We start from the raw sequence: 19,485 nt of genomic DNA, 5'->3' as shown, positions 1-19,485 counted from the left end.
CCACCGCTGAGACCCGCACCTATATCGAGAATGGGGCCCCGCAAGTGAAAGAGGGGGCACTGCGCATGCGCAGCCGCCCTGCATTAACTTCTATGGGAGCAGCGCTTGGTGGTGGGCGGACCCCGGGAAATCTGGGGTCCTCCAGCCACAGCTCTCCCTGCACCATTCTCGTTATAGGTATGGGTCCCAGCAGTGGGTCCCACACCTATCAGACAATGGGGGCATATCCTAGCGATATGCCCCCATTGTCTGAGATGGGAATACCCCTTTAAATGGGAATGAACTGCAACTAGGCCACATAACTGATGTATATTGGCCCAGGAAGAGGCTCCGAGGCTGGGAGTCAGATCCCACCAGTCAGATATTGATGATACTATGTCGAGAATAGGCCATCAATATTCATCCTCTCACACTAAGCAGCTGGAAATTACAAAAACACAAGTTGCACATTTTTTTTGTAAAAAACATAATAGACATAATATATATACTAGAAAAGCAGTGCAAATCAATCAAGGGGTCACTCCGGGCAAAATGTAAAAATTAATCCTTTGGCCAAAGTCATGACGCTGTACATGACGCTCCCTTTCATTCCCCGGAATGGCGCCATTATAGAGATCCCCTACTAGGCCGCAGCCGAGGCCTGTGCTGCCATAGCGATTGAGCAATTCAGAGTATCGCCTCATGCACACGACTGTATTTTTTCGGTCTGCATGCAATCCAAATTTTTTTGCGGACCCATTCATTTCAATGGGGCTGCAATATATGCGGACAGCACACCAAGTGCTGCCACATCCTTATGTCCGTTTTACGGAAAAAAGATGGAACACGTCCTATTCTTTGGCGTTTTGCGGACAAGGATAGGACATTTCTACAGGAGGTTGAAAAGAATGGTGGCATGCGCATGGCCAGGGTCCTTGTTTTGCAGATCCGAGATTTGCAGAGCGCAAAACAAATATGGTCGTGTGCATGAGGCCTATAAGAAATATATGCAGGCAGCATCACATAATACATACCTGTCAACTGTCCCGTATCCGGCTGGACAGTCCCAAATGGCAGCAGTTGTCCCGTGGTTCTGGGACAGCCGATCTATGTCCCAGTTTCTGTCTCTGTGTCCTAATGTATGCTGTAGCTTGATGACTGTTCCATGTACCAACCTTGGTCTGACTTCTGCATTTGACCGATCGATGCCTGGCCTGACCTTGGACTGTTTATTGGATCGCGCAAACTCTCGGTTTGTCCATGACTACGGTTTTGCCTGAAACCCTGTGGGTCATCAGTAACTTGAACAAAGACTACTCCAAGAGGTAGCAGCCTGGTGGTTCCCCTGCAGCAGAGACCAGACCCTGTATAGGGTTTATTGGGTAAAGACTAAGGCTGGGTTCACACGGGCGTTGCGGGAAAATGTGCGGGTGCGTTGCGGGAACTCCGGCGATTTTTCAGCGCGAGTGCAAATCAATGTAATGCGTTTTGCACTCGCGTGAGAAAAATCGCACATGTTTGGTACCCAGACCCGAACTTCTTCACAGAAGTTCGGGCTTGGGATCGGTGTTCTGTAGATTGTATTATTTCCCCTTATAACATGGTTATAAGGGAAAATAATAGCATTCTGAATACAGAATGCATAGTAAACTAGCGCTGGAGGGGTTAAAAAAATAAAATAAATTTAACTCACCTTAGTCCACTTGATCGCGGCCCGGCATCTCCTTCTGTCTTCCTTTGTTGAATAGGACCTGTGGTGAGCATTAATTACAGGAACAGGACCTTTGATGACGTCACTCCGGTCATCACATGGTACGTCACCATGGTAAAAGATCATGTGACGTACCATGTGATGACCGGAGTGACGTCATCAAAGGTCCTGTTCCTGTAATTAATGCTCACCACAGGTCCTATTCAACAAAGGAGACAGAAGGAGAGGCTACGCGATCAAGTAGACTAAGGAGAGTTAAATTATTTTTTATTTTTTTTTAACCCCTCCAGCGCTGTTTTACTATGCATTCTGTATTCAGAATGCTATTATTTTCCCTTATAACCACGTTCTAAGGGAAAATAATAATAATGATCGGGTCTCCATCCCGATCGTCTCCTAGCAACCGTGCGTGAAAATCGCACCTCATCCGCACTTGCTTGCGATTTTCACGCAACCCCATTCACTTCTATGGGGCCTGCGTTGCGTGAAAAACGCAGAATATAGAGCATGCTGCGATTTTCACGCAACGCACAAGTGATGCGTGAAAATCACCGCTCATGTGAACAGCCCCATAGAAATGAATGGGTCGGTATTCAGTGCGGGTGCAATGCGTTCAACTCACGCATCGCATCCGCGGGGAATACTCGCCCGTGTGAAAGGGGCCTAAGGGAACTACTTAGATACCATCTTTAACGGTATTGCCAAGTCACATCTGTTAAAGCAACACAGTGGATGGATGCCCGCTTTGTCTCGGGCAGTGAGAAGGAGGTCTCTGTGTGTGACAGCTTGATGTGAGCACATAGAAGTCCCGAAGCTTCTATACTGCATAACAGGCAGATCACCTCTGTAATACAGCATATAATGGGACCTCCCAGTACCTCTATATAAAATCGTAGGTAATACGTAGGATGGTTCATAGAAGTCTATAGGTGCTATATTATACCGCCATACAGCATTGTACAGAGATCTAATACCGCCATGTGCATGATGCCGTGACATCCATAGGAGCCAGAACCTCTCTTCTTGCTGTTTACCAGATCAAAGCAGAAAAGACGAAAATACGAAATCTAAAAAAAAATCCTTTGTTCATAGAGGCAAGGACAACCCTCAGCATCCACATTATTACCGCCGCGCTGTTATTTAGAAAGATAAAACTGCAATAACATGAGCGCCGCGCTCCCGAAATATAAAATGCCAGCACAGCAGGGCAAGAAAACAAGTAGATTATGTCTAATATTTGTTCCCTAACCTTTCCTCATGTCTATATGTTCTGTCTGTGGACAATGCCAAATGCCAGGAGGGGGAATATGTCATATGGAAAGGTTATTTAACCCTTTAAAGGGAACCTGTCTCTAGGAAATTCGCTGTTACCCCAGGCACAACGTCTTCTAGGGCTAGCTCGGCTTTATGTAATGACACCTTTCACTTAGCGATCAGTGAAAGGTGTCAGAAAAAGTGCTCTTAACCCATATGCAAATGAGCACTTATGTGCACCGAGGGCGGGCCCAAGCCACTCGTGCTTCTCTTACTTCATCTTGATTGACAGGATCAAAAAAGCTGACTATGTAAGGAACCTGGTCCTGTCAATCAAGAAGAGGTAGGGCCTGGCAGAGGAAATGATGAAAGGTGCACAGAGTGGCTTAAGCCCGCCCTCGGTGCACTTAATTGCTAATTTGCATGTGGATTAAAAGTACTTTTTCTCCAGAATGAAGGAATGGGTCGCTAAGTGAAAGGTATTATTACATTCGGTTGAGCGAGCCCTACAAGGCATTGTGCCCGGTGTAACAGTGAATTTCATGGTGACAGATTAGCTTTGAAGGGGTTGTCCAGGATTTTAAAATTGATGACCTACGCTAAGAATACGTCATTAATATCATATTGGAGGGTCTGGTAGCTCCAGCGCTGAAACTATACAACTCCGTTCATTGGGGGACATTTTTTTTTATGTTTTATGCTACTATTGTGATGTAAAAAAGTCGCAAATTGTGCCGTAATTTGCGACTTTGAGCTTCTTTTTTCTGGTGATGAGAAAATGGGCAGGGCTTAGCTAGAGGGGGCGTGGCCTATCACAGCCTGCTGGATTTACGATAACTTGTGGCATAAGTTATAGCTTCTGCTTCTTAATAATAGTAAGTTATAGCATCTGCATCTTTAAGGGGTTATAACAGGATTAAAGTAAAAAATGAAAATCAGACATAATTTAGTACATGACAATCTCTTTCTAACAAAGCTAGAACCAGCCCTGTACCTCACATGGATCCAGAGATCTCCACATTCATTGCTCTGCTAGATTTATATCAAGCTGACAGCACATGGGGCGTGTCCTTCCTGCTGCAGCTAAGGGGCGTGTCTTTTGGGCTGCAGCTCTCTTCCTATGGCAGCAGGCAGTTTAAGAATGGAACTGAGCATGTGCATACTCCTAGGCGAGGTGGACAGATAAATAAGAAAAAGAACAAACAGCAGGTGGCGCTATACAGATACATTTTATTAAATAACTCACTGCCTATACTACATTTTTAGTTACATGCAATTACAAAAGTATTCAGATCCAGGTGCTGGTTTGAAAACTGTAGAATATTTTTCGTGGGACAAACCCTTTAATCAATTAGGTGCATCTCACTCTGGCGCACAAGGGAGCAAGAATGCCGTATGGGAGTCTATATTGGGGTAGACATGATTTTTTTTTTATCACTTTTTGTCTAATGTTTTGGCAGGTAGCGGAATGGACAAAAAACAGGAATGTTCACTGTACAGGATAAATAATGTGATCATTTTATTATATGGGTCCTGAGACAGGATTTAAATTTTTTTTTTTACGAAAACAAACCGGCCTTGAACACGCGATCCTCTGATATGTTGCAGTGTGTCTGTTTTATGGATGCAAGTAAAAAAAACACACAGCCTATTAGACCCTGTCTCTGGCGAAACCTTATAGGCATCAGTGTTTGGCCACAAGGGGCTGCCAGTCAGGGCTCGTGCACATGACCGTATGTATTTTGCAGTCCGCAAAAAAACGGATCCGCAAAAAATACGGATGTGCATTCCGTATTTTGCAGAACGGAACAGCTGGCCCCTAACAGAACAGTCCTATCCTTGTCCGTAATGCGGACAATAATAGGACATGTTCTATTTTTTTGCGGAACGGAAATACGGACATACGAAAACAGAATGCACACAGAGTACCATCCGTTTTTTTTTGCGGACCCATTGAGATGAATGGTTTCGCATACAGTTCGCAAACAAAACGGAACGGACATGGAAAGAAAATACGTTCGTGTGCATGAGCCCTCACTCTGCAAAACCATTAGAAGCCGCGGCACTGAAGCAGTTTAATGCCAAGATGTCCGAACCTAGATCAGAGTGTCAGCTGTATAATGCGTATGGCACCCCCAAGAAGTATATAGTTCCCACATTGAATTTTTCCAATCCAAAAAAAACCTAAAAACTTATCTCGATGTGAAAAAAATAAGGAAAAAAAAAACATACCCCTTGGATCCCAACCGATGCTGCCCATTTCTACTTTTGCGTCTAGCAATGATGTGTCAACACGTAATTGGCTGCACTAGCCACATGCTCGATACGACATTGCTTGACCGGGAATTAGAGGGCGGCAGCGTGGGACTGGGAGAGGTGGGCAATCCACACTTATCTTCAGAAACCCTGTCTCACCTTATGAGGTGGCCCCTGGGACCGAGGTGAAGAAGCAGCTTCTATTGCGCCAATTAGGAAAATTCTTATGCCACCTGTTTTGAAAACATTATTATGATAAAATAAATCTTCAATAAAATGAATAGACACAATTTTGCACGTTACGCCTTAAAGGGAGCCTGTCACCCCCAAAAACTAAGGGCTCCTTCACACTTGCGTTGGCCGGATCCGTCGTGTACTCCATTTGCCGGAATTACACGCCGGATCCGGAAAAACGCATCATTTTTTCTTTCCGGATGCGTCTTTCCGGCTTTTCTTCTAAGATACTGATCCGGAAATCCTGAAGGCAACATTACCGTTTTTTTTCCGTATCCGTCGTACGGATCCGGTATGGGGTTGGATCCGTCGAAACAGCGGATCCGTCGTGTACTGATGAGCGGATCCGGTATGTAAAATAATTCTAGTACTGTACCTTTCCTGTGAAACTTCGTCCTAGGGTACATCAAGATTACCGTATTTATGCGGACCCGTTTATTTAAAAAAAGATACAGCATGTCCTATTCTTGTCTGCAATTGCGGACAAGATTAGGCATTTCTATCGTAGGGCTGCAGTGCGCATTCTGCACAATGGGGAACGCACACGGAAGGTATCCGTATTTTGCGGGTCCACAATTTGCGGACCACAAAACACATGTCTAAATGAGCCCTAATCTTGATTAATTCATCTCTTTATTTTTTTTTTACAAATACGTTTTTCAGTGCACCGTCTTTAGGGCCGCTACGCCATCGCTCACCACCCAGCACCTACCCGTCTTGCTTGATTGAGCCGGTAGCGATGACGTAGGGAAGCCAGGTGCACCGAAAACCTTTTTAGCATAAAACTAAAAAGAAGCATTTCTCAGGAGTAGAGGATTGGATTTTCACAAGAAAGGTACGGTCATGTTTCGGGGCTTCTACTGTCTATGACGGTATACTCTGCAACTGATTTCGGAGGGGACAGACTCCCTTTAAACTTTTATAGGGGCTTTCTGAGATATTTTACATTTTTATCCTCTGAGTAGGATCTTATTGATGGGGGTCCAACACTCAGGACCCCCCTAATTCAGCTGTTTGAGAAGGCACTGGCAAACTGCACCACGGCCTTCTCTCAGCTTTGCCTAGGCCGAGTAACATGACCTAGGCCCTGCTCAGCCCCATTGAAGTGAACGGAGCGGAGCTGTGATACCAAGCACAGCCACCATACAATGGACGGCGCTGTGCTCGGTGAGCTGAGAGAAGGTCGCGGTGCTCACAGGAGCGCAAATGCCTACCCCCATCATGGCCCGGTTAATATTTATAAAAAATATTTTGCTCAATATAATAATAATCTGTAATACATAGCAGCAGTACGATACATAATACATAGCATCAGTTTGGGGCTTTATTGCTTCTGTGTGATTTTGCCAGTAGATAGATCTCGGCAGACTCCATCCTACTGGCTTTAGGCTTCACGGTCTTCACGATCTGAAATCTCTGCTGCAGCTTGTCTCTTATTAGACTGCTTTCTCCTCCATCCCACATCTTACACAATAAGTTCCCCCCGGGCCTCAGAACCGTGGAAGAGAAGTCCACGAAAGACAGACACGTGCCGACAAGTCTCTGGTGATCCAGTTCTTTGATCCCGCTAGCATTAGGAGCCATGTCACTCAAGATGACGTCTGCCTGTCCGGAAGGGAGAAGATCGATGATTTTCCTATGGGTGGCAGGGTCGGTAAGGTCACATTTAGAGAGGAAAACTGCCCCTTCCAGCGGAGCTATGCGGAGAAGATCAACTCCCAGGACGAATCCTACATTCTTCGCGGGGTCTAGAGAGAAAAAAAACAACAAAAAACGGTGAACTGAATGGAAGCCAGATAGCAGATATGACCGAGCTGAACGGAGGTGACATCCCATGTATGTCAGCCTTATTAGGGGGCATGCAAACGACTGTATGTATTTTGGAGTCTGCAAAATACAGATGATGTCCGTGTTGCATCCATTTTTTTTTTTTTTTGCAGACTCCTTGATTTCCGTGGTCTGCATTTGCAGCCAAGAATATGTTCTGTCGCTTGCAAAATGGACATTCAAATGCGGAAAACACACTGAAGAAATCATACATACGGTCTTGTGAATGTACCCTTGTACAAATGGGGGGAGGGATCAAAACTGATGCAGAGGAAAACTGGCTTAGTTGCCTATTGCAACCAATCAGATTAAGGGTCCATTCACACGTCCGCAGAATGGGTCCGCATCCGTTCCACAATTGTTCATTCTCTATGGGTCAGGAATGGATGCGGACAGCACACAGTGTGCTGTCCGCATTTCCGGAGCGCACCCCTGATCTTCCACCATTGCGGACAAGAATAGGCAGTTTGTAATAGAAATGTAGGAGGGCACTCAGCAAATGGAGTCACATAGAATCATGAAAGTTAGAACAATACGATTGATTGAACACCTCTATATATTCCACTACACACCATAAAATATGAGGGCAATGATGAACAATATAATACATAAGGTGGAGACAAAGCTTAAATAAAATATCCAATATAAAAAATCCAATGTAAAAGAAGGGGGAATATGTTCAGATAAAATGTCCAATATCACAAAGGAGCGCACTTGAGTTTAAATACTTGTATATGCAATCATGGGAATTTTTTCGAATCGATTTTTTCGATTTAAATAGTCAACTTGAAAAATACCGATTAGACTATTTAAATCGAAAAAAACAAGTTGACTATTTAAATTGAAAAAAATCGATTCGAAAAAATTCCCATGATTGCATATACAAGTATTTAAACTCAAGTGCGCTCCTTTGTGATATTGGACATTTTATCCGAACATATTCCCCCTTCTTTTACATTGGATTTTTTATATTGGATATTTTATTTAAGCTTGGTCTCCACCTTATGTATTATATTGTTCATCATTGCCCTCATATTTTATGGTGTGTAGTGGAATATTTTTTTATCACAGTTGCTTTTTATATGTTTTTATTGCTATAGAGGTGTTCAATAAATCGTATTGTTCTAACTTTCATGATTCTATGTGACTCCATTTGCTGAGTGCCCTCCTACATTTCTAATACAAACTGCCTATTCTTGTCTCGGGTGCATCAATTGCAGTAGGTGCACCGTATTAATCCTAAAGCAGGGTGACCCAGGGTTCTCCGGCCACCACCTTCCACGCTCCGTTCTCGGTGTAGGTGCAGGTCCTAGAGGTAGAACCTGCACCTATCAGACAATGGGGGCTTATCCTAGTGATATGCCCCCATTGTCTGAGATGGGATTACCCCTTTAACTGCTCATTTGCCTATGGATTAAAATTACTTTTTCTCCAGAATGAAGGAACGGGTTGCTAAGTGAGAAGTATCATTACATTCAGCTGAGCGAGCCCTACAAGGCATTGTGCCTGGTGTAACAGGGAATTCCCTGCTGACTGTTTCCACTTATACACGGTTTACATTTTTCCTCACCTTGTCCCAAGGAATTCACTTTGTCAACCAGCACCTGACTCCAGGCCCCGGGTGCCGCACCACAATCTACAACTCGATTCCCCGGCTGCAGGATTTTATGCTCCTTATCGATCTCCAGCAGCTTAAAGGCGCTGCGGCAGCGGTAATGTTGAGCATGTGCTGCCTTCACATAGGGATCCCGCTGCTGCCTGGTCAGCCATATGTGTTCTGCCCCCGTCTTGGCCTTCTGCGTCCTTAGACTAATGTGCAGGCCGCGGCACTGCACTAGGGGAGACGGCGTCTGCCAGAGGCTGCAAATATAGGACATTCTTTGTGACTATCACACAATACTCCATAACAGTGACTGTAAGAGCGCCCCCCATAATGCAGGCAGTCTAAGTGCCCTAATGACAGAGACAGACACAATGCATCCATAATGGTGACCGCCTCCTCTGCCGGATCTCAAAACCCGGAATTAACAATGCAGATGTGAAAATAGCCTTAGAAAGGTCCATGATATAAACTGTAGTGACCAGTGACTGTATTTGAGAGTTATAACCTCCCTTCTGATCCTCAGCTGTGTCAAGGAATTCAGCTTCTCTATGTATTCCTATGGGAGCCTCAATGTCAGTCTCATAGGAATGAATAGAGAAGTAACAGACTTCCTGTCCAGTGTCAGTTGGAGATCAGAGAGTTGGTCACATGACACAGCTGAGGATCAGATGGAAGGATGTAACTCACAAACACTAGTAAGAAGATACACCACCGTTTACATTATGTACCTGTTCAAGCAGGTCAGAGAGTAAACATTTTTGTGGGAGTGCTCCTTTAAGAAACTCTTGCTGTGATTTTTGGATCAAAGCGTTATTTACAGCTATTAAAGGGATTGTTTTTAAGTTACTCCCTATTCACAGGATAGGGGATAACAAGCTGATTGCTGGGGGTTCCACCACTGGGACCCCCAACGATCACAAGAAAAAGGGTCCCCTTTCCACCGTTTTGATGGAGCGGCAGGTCGTAGCCGCTCCATTCATTCTCTATGGGAGCAGCTCTGCTTGGCTATCTCCAGTGCCCCCATAGAGAATGAATGCAGCGGCAGTGCCATCTGAACAGGGGTACGGGACCCCCATTCTTGTAGTTGGTTGGGGTCCCAGGGTTCAGACCCCCCAGTGTTCAGCTGGCTTTAAGGTACAGATTCTGGAGACTCTGCTGCTGCAATGCAGAATGCCATAAGACGAGGCCTTTCTGAAGCTGAATACATGAAATTATACTCCCCCCCCCCCCCCCCCCCCCCTTTCCCCATTAGGGACGTTTTCTCGTAAAAACATTATTGCACATTTATAGAGGCTTTAAATCGCAGGGAACATGGGTGTGAGCGGTTTTTTATATGATAATGAGCGGCCTCCGAGGAGCCATTTTGTCAGATCAGCCTATACGCCTGTGCAATGAATATTCTCCAATATCGGCCGGAGATTTACGAATACAATTCAAGAATTAGATTTTTCATTTGCGTAATTTTCTACAGCCGATAGAAGCGTCGTCTGTAGAAAAGTGTAGACCAGGGATCAGAAACCTTCAGCGCGCCAGCTGTTGTGAAACCACAACTCCCAGTATGCTCCTTTCACTTCTGTGGTTTAGCCAAGCAAGTGTGCATGATGGGAGATGTAGTAGTTTCACAACACCTGTTGTGTCGGAGGTTGAGGACCCCTGCACTAGGCATATGGACAAGGTATGGGACCAGCTGGGCACTGTGTGCATTCCCTGTGGCTGCTGCATGGCACTCTCTGAACAATGTGTCAGTACTAAGGCAGTGTCCTAGGTGGGACTATAGGCGTTATTAGAGGCAAAGTCTGAACAAGTCCCACAGAAGTCACCTCTACACCTCCCCAGCAATACGACCAGCGAAAATTCTCCTGCACAACCACACACTCACCGAGTCACAGCGGCCGCCATGCTTATTGTCCCATGACAGGGAATCAGGGCTCAGCGTCCGCCATATTTGTTGAGGGAAACCCGTAAAGCACCCCCGATGAAAAGCCTCACAGGTGAAGCAGCCCCCCGACGCCACCTCATCCTGAGAATAGTATTTTCTTTCTAATTTATGCTATACGTGACTTTAGCTGAAGAAGTAGCATATTTGTGAGGGGAAACAAAATCGCGAAAACAACAGAGAGTTTTCCTTTAGTCATAGTTTATAGCATTTTAATGGGGGAAGGAAACGACAAATTGTAGTTTTAATGTAGTGAAGGGGAACAAAAAAGCAGCTGCCCATAGCTAATATGGCGGCCGGGGAAGGGACTGTCGCGTCACGTGATCCATTTTCGGAGCTGCCGCGGGTGAATTGCACGTGTGACAGGCAGGGACTGAGCTGGACTGTGTAGAAGAGCCTGCAAGAGGTAAACTGTCCACGTCCGGGGGGAAGGGGGATGTCTGACTGGTTGTTGTGTGTGTGTATACACCAGCAGGTTAGAACAAACTTTATAGGCAGGTGTAGTCACATGTCTGCTCTATATATATATATATATACACACACACATATATACACACTGCAGCCATGACGTGCCTATATACCACATGTGACCGCTGCAGCCATTCATCAGTCTATGGCATGAGATCAATGAGGCCAGCGATTGGCTGCATTGGTCACATGCTGTATACAGCCATATATATATATATAATTATTCTATTAGCGCCCTTGTAAATCACCTGAGATGATAAGGTGCACAGCGTCGCCTCATGTATAAAATCTCTCTTTTCCGTCCGTGTCGCAGGAGAAGCCATGTTCACATCTAAGCTGCTCACCCTGGTGTTGGTGGTCCAGCCGCAGAGAATTTTGCTGGGCATGAAGAAACGTGGCTTTGGTGTCGGCCTGTGGAATGGGTTTGGTGGTAAAGTGCAGCCGGGAGAAAGCATCGAGGAAGCTGCAAAAAGGTCTGGAACAGGGCCACTTACCGACCTGTAATAAAATGAATCGGGGGCCATGTAGTCTATGGCCGGACGAGGCGGTGGAGCTGCAGCTCTGGGGACTAGAAGGGACCGGCCCTCCTCTATGATGACCGCGTGGCCTAATTAGTTATATGGAGCGGAGTATTCCAGATGGGACAGCCCTTTGTAAAGTATGGCTTATTACAGACGCGGTCATACCAAATATGTGGGGGGGATTGTATTACATCGGAGCAGACCGTTAGCCGTCCATTGGAAATGCCGCCATTATAGTTGTTCATTTCAATCTGTTTCTTCTTGCAGGGAACTCTGGGAAGAGAGTGGCCTAACAACCGAAACCCTCCAGAAAATCGGAAACATAAAATTTGAGTTTGTCGGTAGCACGGAGCTGTTGGATGTCCACGTCTTCCGTGCAGATGTGTTTAAAGGGGACCCGACTGAAAGCGAAGGTGAGATTTTCGGGAATCTTTCATGCACACATAATACATAAGGTCAGCCTTGTAGGGTCGCTCCTTCTCTGACTGCTCCTGACAACATTCCTACTGGGTTTGTGTTGATCAGGCCGAACTGCAGTACCAGACACAGCCTATGGGCAAGAGTGGCGCTGGTCATTTCATAAACCTCTTTTATTACGTCTTGCGTTTTCAGAAATGCGTCCCGAGTGGTTTGCGCTAGACGAGATCCCTTATGATGGCATGTGGCCGGATGACTACTTGTGGTTGCCCCTGTTGTTGCAGAAGAAGAAATTCCAGGCCTACTTCAAGTTCGAGGGACATGATAAAATTCTGGACTATACGCTGGAAGAAGTAGAAGAAGTTTGAGGAGGAACGTGCTGAAGTGTCTGGCGGAGAAGTTTATTGTAGGTCTTTTCTATTGCACGGTTAGGCTGCGGTTACTTGGGCGCATTATCATGGTTGCCAACAATCCCAAATTTGCAGGAACTGTCCCCAATATTCAGAGACAGTCCCCAGCAAATTCAGGCTGTATTGGGCTGAAAATGGGTGGGGCTTGCGTAAGCCTCACCCATAAGTGGGCATTCTCGGGGCAGGGCTCTCATGCCCAAATTTACCAACTAAAACGATTTTTGTTCGGGTTATTAGACAGACTAGAATTGTGCCCATATTGCACTTGTGTGGCACCACCTCAGCCTTGTGCAGTCTCTGGAGACGGTTTTTACTTTGGATGTTTTTAATATGATGCTGTTTATCCGCAGTAGCAGGTAGTGCACTTTACTAGATCGTCCAAGATGGGTGGGTAAGATGGATTGGTTGCTCTCCTATTTTATCCTTTACACCAGTTTTGATATATCTTAAAGGGGTTGTACACCCCTGGGGACCTTTTCTGCAGACTTCCCAGCGTGTCCGGACCCACGGTGGCAATCAAACTTACCTGATCGCCGCTGCTAGATTCTGACTCCATTGCTTCCCCCTCCGACGCCACAGATCTCCCCGTGTCAACATCCAATTTGATCACGTGGCCGCAGCAGCGACGTGTCATGTGACGCTCAAGTGACACGTTACCGCTGCAGCATGACACATGTCAAACCGGAAGACCCCAGGGGGAGCAATTGTGGTATCAAGTAAGGTATGATTCCCACAGTGGCTCTGGTCACGCTGGGAGATCTGCAGAAAAGGTCCTCAGGGGTAGGGGGGGGTAACTATATGATCAGTGGGGGTCCTATCACTCGGACCCTGTACCCAGAGGGAAATGAACAGAGTAGCAGGTCAAGCATTCACACTGCTATTCCTGCCTCCATTCATCTCTATGGGAGTACAGTGCTCGGCTATCTCCAGAACAACCCTAGAGATGGAGTGACAGTGGGCATGCTTGCCGCTCAGTTTGTTTTGGGGGAGACCTATGGTGTATAAGGTCCCAGCAGTCGGACCCCCACCAATTTAATAGATGGGGGATAACTTGCTATAACCGGAATACCCCTTTAAAGAGGTTCTCAAGGCCTACAAAAACAGCAACACACCTGTCCATGGGGTATGTCCGGTGTCGAAGTGAATTTGGCTAAGCTGTAATGTCGCATACAACCTGAGAACACGTGGGGTGCAGTTTTTGGAAGAAAGCAGCCATCTTTTTGTAGTCCTGGAGATTCCCTTTAAGTTTTCAGTCATATCTGATTATTGCAATCTTGGAACAGTTTATTTTTATGGTTTGTTCCTACAATTCCTTTATACGCTTATTAGTGTGTCTACCGGTTTATGGTTGGCTACAATAAACTGAGGGGGGTCATTATCTACTAAGGTTCTTTTCATTTGTCTCAAGTTCTTCATTATACGGTATGGAACTGGAATATGGCACGTGGGGGGGGGGGGGGGTGTCTTACTTATATAGTGGAGCAGTACAGAGTTCTTTTATGACAGACTTAATACTCAACCAACGTGGAAGTCACCAATCTCTGGACATTTAAAGGGGCTTTCCAGTACTTTTATTTTGATGGCTGACCTCCGGCACTCCGGCTGTGGTTAAACTACAACCCCCAAGATGCACACTTGCTTGGTTGTTCTCAGGACTCCACAGAAATGAATGGAGCATGCTGTGAGTCGTAGTTTCACCACAGCCTATCCTGTGGATAGACCATCAATATCTGATCGGTGGCCCGACACCCTAAACCCCCCACTAATCTGCTGGCCTGCCGTAGCGTCGTCCATTGGATGAAGCTGGTTACCGGAGCGCTGCCCCTATTCACTTCAAAGAGAGCAGCACTGCAGTAACCAGCCCTGCCCACTACACAATCAATGAGGGGTGTCTGATCACGTACGGGTCTAGTCTGAGGATAGTCCAGCCTGGAAAACCCTTTTAAGCCCCACCTTGAGAACGTCCACCACCAAAACTCCTATTTTGAGGCATAGTTTGCATAAACATTGCACCATCAAAAATGGGGCCTGTTGGCAAAAAAAGCATTTATCGGACTTTGTATGTACAGAGGTATCAGAATCTCCCCAGAAAGATTAATGGGACACGTGACCATGGGATGAAAGCGTTGCTCCAAGGTAAGCCAGACAAGTGCAAATAACATGCAGCACAGTATGACAGACCCATACAGGTCTATTTGACGCTACTTATGGTGCCTTCATGATTTGGCATCCAATAGAGGAAGTCATAACCCCAATATACGTGAATTCACAGTGTGATCTCCCTATGAGGCATCCATATGACACAGATCCAAAATATGTGCAGTAAAAATGGGCCATTTCAGCGGAAAAATCTGGAATTATTCAGTTATTTTAGTTTGCAGAAACAACCAATTTCGATCATCCATTTAGTACTACATCGTATAGTATTAATATATTTAAAGGGGTCTCTAGCTTAGACAAACCATTTTCATAGGCCTCAGTAGTGTATTATTAGAGGGGTAAACTTTCCAGGATTTTTTTTACTAATGGAGACGAGTTACGAAGAGTCTCGTGCTCTGGAGGACCTGTTCTGTATTACACGACAACACATTGATATGAATGGGCACCCTGTAATGCTTAATGTGGCCTGTAGGGATGCTGCAGGAAAACAGAACACTTACTTCCGCACAGATTACACCTGATTGCTGGAGGTCTCAGCACTTGTGATCACCTTATTGTCAAGGGATCCTTCTAACTAGTAGGATCTGTCCAAAGCAGAGAACCCCTTTGATGCATCACTAGAATGTATCATCCAGCATGTTTTAAGGTGGAAGTCCCACCATAAAAACTATTTCCTTATCGGCAGGAGGTCAGACTGCTTGGAGCATTAGTGATCGCAAGAAGGTGGTGCTAGTGTTTTTTGAGTGAATGGGGTGGTGGTCACACATGTGCACTGCTGCTCTGTTTGACTCTGTGGGACTGCAGAAGAGTAACTGAGAACAGAACCTTATACTTGTGATTGCTGGGGGTCTCAGCAGTCAGACCCCCACTGATCAGATACCTATATAAGATTAAAGGGCATCTGTCAGCAGCTTTGTACCTCTGAAACTGGCTAACCTGTTGCATATGCGCTTGGCAGCTGAAGGCATCTGTGTTGGTCCCATGTTCATATGTGCCCGCATTGCTGAGAAAAATTGTGTTTTAATATATGCAAATGAGCCTCTAGGAGCAACGGGGGCGTTACCATTACACCTAGAGGCTCTGCTCTCTCTGCAACTGCTGCGCCCTCTGCACTTTGACAGGAGCAGGCGGTGAAAGAGTCATCACAGCTAGCCCTGACACAGTGCAGAGGGCGTGGCAGTCGCAGAGAGAGCAGAGCCTCTAGGTGTAACGGCAACGCCCCCGTTGCTCCTAGAGGCTCATTTGAATATATTAAAACACCATTTTTCTCAGCAATGTGGGCACATATGGACATGGGACCAACACAGATGTCTTCAGCTGCCAAGTGCACATGGAACAGGTCAGCCAGTGTCATAGGGACAGATCTGCGGACAGATGCCCTTTAAAGGGAACCAGTCATCAACTTTATGCTGACCTCACTGAGGGCAGCATAAATTAGTGGCAGCAATGCTGATGTCAGCGATGTGTCGTGAGTTAAAAGTAAGTGGTTGCCGAGAACCAGCATCATAATTATTGCAGCCCAGGCCTGGAAAAGAGTCACATCTACTTCAGAAGAGTCCTGGTTATTCATAATCTCCTGCTCTCCCCGTCTATCTGCTGATGATTGGCAGTTCTCGCCGAGGGAGAAAACTAGGTAGAAGACAATCATCATCAGCAGGGATTCATGAATAACCAGGACTCTTCTCAGGTGGCTGTGACTCTTTCAGGCCTAGCCTGCAATGATTGTGATGTTAGTTCTCAGCAACCACTTTACTTATAAAAGGACAGACCGCTGAAATCAACTCACCTGTCTCTACTTTATTCTGCCATTAGTAAGGGCAACATAAAGTTGATGACGGGTTCCCTTTAAAGACAAAAAAAATAAATCCACAAAACCAGTGATGAACTTTCATATTTTATTAAACATACTTTATATATGCATTTCTTTTATATACATGAATATTTCATTAGCTTATATAGGTCCGGCAGTTTTATATTTTCTCCCTCTTTCTTTGGAATGTAACAGCCAAAGTGAATTTAGCGAACGCAAGAAAAATAGTGCAGCCGTCAGCAGGTTGTCTGCCGCTTGTGAAAATACTTATAATGTGAAGAACATCATCCCGGGCCGTAATAATCTCTCCCAGAGTCCTTCTGCTAACACTAGATTGTTTTCTTCATAATAAGGCACATAGATCTGGTATATAAATTCTCTGTAAAATACAATATGCATGATTCGTATTTTATATATCTATAGTCCCTGATAATAGAATATATTTATTTATTTTTCTCATTGTGCATTTTTCTTCCTTCAGAATACAAAAATGTATAACTTACAACATCCACAAAGACAAAGGGTTTATTCAGGATTCCTCCTACCCCCCCCCCCCCCCTCCAAACAGCACCACTCATGCCCACAGGCATTCCAGTTTAATTAGCCACAGGATAGGGGAAAACTATTAGATTTGTGGGGGGATCCTACACGGTGACCCTCACCAATCACAAGAATAGGGGGCACCCCTGCAATGAACGAAGCAGCCGCTCCATTCATTTCTATGGGAATTCTGGAGATAGCCAAGCACTGTACTCCATTCATTTCAGGGGGCTGCAAAGGGTACAGAGTTCTTGCGATCGGTGGAGGTCCCAGCGTTAGGACCCCCACTAATCTAAATGGTTATCACCTATCTTGTTGATAGAGGATAAGGCCATTGTACTTATTTTGAGCTAAAATTCTTTTTTTTTTTCAATTGGTCTTTAGTAAAAATATGGAATCCTTTTTTTGTGTACAGAGCTGAGATGCTCTACTAAGCTGCCTCTGGATTCTCTTTCTTTTCCGTCATCTGGGCAGCAGACTGTCTCCTTATCTCTGCTCTCTCACATTATAAACACTCATTATAGCTCAGTTCTTATGTTACTGATAAGAATGTGGCTTAAATGAGTGTTTATGACCTGTCAGTAGTTTAGAGATAAGGTTTAATAGGCACAAAGTAAAAGTACCAGTCACACGGCTAGAAAAACAGTTAACCCTTTGTGACAGAACAGCTCAATATTTTTAATAAAGGCCAATTGAAAATATGATTTTTAGCCAAATATTTGTAAAGTACAATCAAACAAAAATTGCCTCCAAAAAGGTGTACATGACGTTTAATATAACCGGAATACCCCTTTAAATGGGTATTCCAGGATTTTGATTATTGAAGGCCTATGCATAGAATTGGGCATCAATACATGATCGATAGAGGTCTGAATTCCCACCTGCGCTGATCATCTGTTTCGGCGTAGCTCCATCCACTTCAATGGGAGCAGCATTACCGTAACCAGCTCCATCCACTACACAGTGTGTAAGTTCTGGCTGGCATCACCTTCCTGTGCCAGAGCAGCTAATCGTCGAGGTGTCAGACCCCCAGTGCTCAGATACTGATGGTCTGTCCTGAGGATAGCCCATCAATAATAAAAGCCTAGAATTAGTTCTGACTCATCCATTCACCTCTCCAACGGGTTACATAAACCTGTGCGGACTCCATATGCCATCACATTCTCCATTATTTTCTTAAGTGTCATACATATGACCATAAGGCTTACATCGTATTGTGGTGCCTACCAGTCTGTAATACACTAAAAACTAGGTCTCGTTCTTAGTGTTCTCCCTGGCAAGTGCTAGGAATATATTAATGGGGTCCTTTAAGACCAAAAAAATAAATATTGCAGGATATGCTGTAAATAAAAAAAAAAAAAAACCTCCTCCCCTGGTCAGAGTGCTTTGATTTCAGTGCTTCAGCTTACAGCCCCCACCGTACTGGAAGTGTGCCGCGCTGTCTACATGCACATCACTGCTTCTGGCCAGTGGGTGGTCTCAACGGTGAGGTTTCAGGAGTGTCATGTGACTGCTGGGCCATCAGTGGTCACATGCCGATCCTGCACATCAGGCCATGCTGAGGTCTGAATTTTTTAATTTTTTTTCAGTGGCAAAAATTTCTATGACTCCTGTTGAATGTTATAATGTAGGAAAAATGCTGAGAGCCAAGGGGCTTCTCTTACAGTCCCCAGGGACTGGAGGGTGACAGTAAATTCAAGGCACAGGTTATTGAATTGAGCCAGCGAACACATGCGGGTTGCCATCTTTAGTAAGGTAGACTCATCCATCCGGCGATGCACAGGTAAGCCCTTACCTGTGCCGGGAGCCGGTCTAAAATCAAATACAGTCACCGGGAGCAGGCAGCCGCCGGGGCCTTCATCGGGCTGTTCTAGGAAACTGCCTGCTCCCGGTGACTGCATTTGATTTCAGACCGGCACAGGTAAGGGCTTACCTGTGCATCGCCGGACGGGTGAGTCTACCTTACTAAAGATGGCAGCACGTATGTGTTCGCTGGCGAACACTGCGAACTGACCATCACTGAAAGGCACGTTCACACAGTCCTATTTTGAGCCACTGCATTTTCTTGTTTGGGTCAGTGTCACTATGGGCACTAGGTGTGAAGGCAATACTTGCCACTATCCAGTGAGAGGTAAAGAGGTTACAATACTGGAAGTGCCAACCTAATACTGAATTACTCGTTTTTATGCTGGTCTATGATACCCCTTGTGTTGCCGGAGGATGCACCTAATTTATGATGAGGCCTTGTCATAAATTATGCTCATCCTCCAGCAGTCCGTGCGCCTAAACAGGCTGCCGTACATTTCTGTCTTAATCGCCAGAAATCTGGTGTAAATGAAGATAAATGTGTCCCCTCCCC

At 45.4% G+C, this 19,485-nt stretch overlaps 3 protein-coding genes across 6 annotated transcripts in view; 1 reads left to right on the top strand and 2 right to left on the bottom strand.

The window, feature by feature from the left end:
- Positions 1–6,517: 6,517 nt before the first annotated feature.
- MRM2 (mitochondrial rRNA methyltransferase 2) lies at positions 6,518–10,804 on the bottom strand. The gene is made up of 3 exons (XM_040439795.1): positions 10,744–10,804; positions 8,832–9,121; positions 6,518–7,182 (listed from the first exon to the last, which is right to left on the bottom strand). The coding sequence occupies exons 1-3, from the start codon at positions 10,761–10,763 to the stop codon at positions 6,746–6,748; spliced, it is 747 nt and encodes a 248-aa protein (XP_040295729.1). The 5' UTR covers positions 10,764–10,804; the 3' UTR covers positions 6,518–6,745.
- Positions 7,137–13,372, top strand: NUDT1 (nudix hydrolase 1). 2 transcript variants are annotated; one of them, XM_040439796.1, is made up of 4 exons: positions 7,137–7,258; positions 11,582–11,741; positions 12,057–12,202; positions 12,402–13,372. In XM_040439796.1, exons 1-4 carry the CDS (start codon positions 7,240–7,242, stop codon positions 12,572–12,574), a joined length of 498 nt encoding a protein of 165 aa, XP_040295730.1. In that variant the 5' UTR covers positions 7,137–7,239; the 3' UTR covers positions 12,575–13,372. The 2 variants fall into 2 exon arrangements, with proteins under 2 accessions (XP_040295730.1, XP_040295731.1); XM_040439797.1 differs by lacking the exon at positions 7,137–7,258 and adding an exon at positions 11,073–11,206.
- A 2,451-nt stretch (positions 13,373–15,823) lies between these two features.
- Positions 15,824–19,485, bottom strand: part of SNX8 (sorting nexin 8) — a 34,586-nt gene continuing 30,924 nt past the window's right edge. For 2 of the 3 annotated variants that reach the window (XM_040439794.1, XM_040439792.1), the window contains exon 12: positions 15,824–15,881. The gene's annotated coding sequence lies outside the window, so the exon portion shown is untranslated. The remainder of the gene's footprint in view (positions 15,882–19,485) is intronic. The other variant, XM_040439793.1, reaches the window with a different exon arrangement.

This window comes from Bufo bufo, chromosome 7, assembly GCF_905171765.1.
Source record: "Bufo bufo chromosome 7, aBufBuf1.1, whole genome shotgun sequence".
Classification (NCBI taxonomy): domain Eukaryota; kingdom Metazoa; phylum Chordata; class Amphibia; order Anura; family Bufonidae; genus Bufo; species Bufo bufo.
This window is presented reverse-complemented; position numbering and strand designations above follow the sequence as displayed.

Bases quoted from the DNA above. Each gene is read 5' to 3' on its own strand.
- NUDT1 (XM_040439796.1), top strand. The intron at 11,742-12,056 runs GTCTGGAACAGG...TTCTTCTTGCAG, and splicing joins ATCGAGGAAGCTGCAAAAAG to GGAACTCTGGGAAGAGAGTG. The intron at 12,203-12,401 runs GTGAGATTTTCG...TTGCGTTTTCAG, and splicing joins GGACCCGACTGAAAGCGAAG to AAATGCGTCCCGAGTGGTTT.
- MRM2 (XM_040439795.1), bottom strand. From the start codon at position 10,763: ATGGCGGCCGCTGTGACTCG. The intron at 9,122-10,743 runs GTGAGTGTGTGG...CTATATTTGCAG, and splicing joins ATGGCGGCCGCTGTGACTCG to CCTCTGGCAGACGCCGTCTC. The intron at 7,183-8,831 runs GTGAGGAAAAAT...TTTTCTCTCTAG, and splicing joins AGTGAATTCCTTGGGACAAG to ACCCCGCGAAGAATGTAGGA.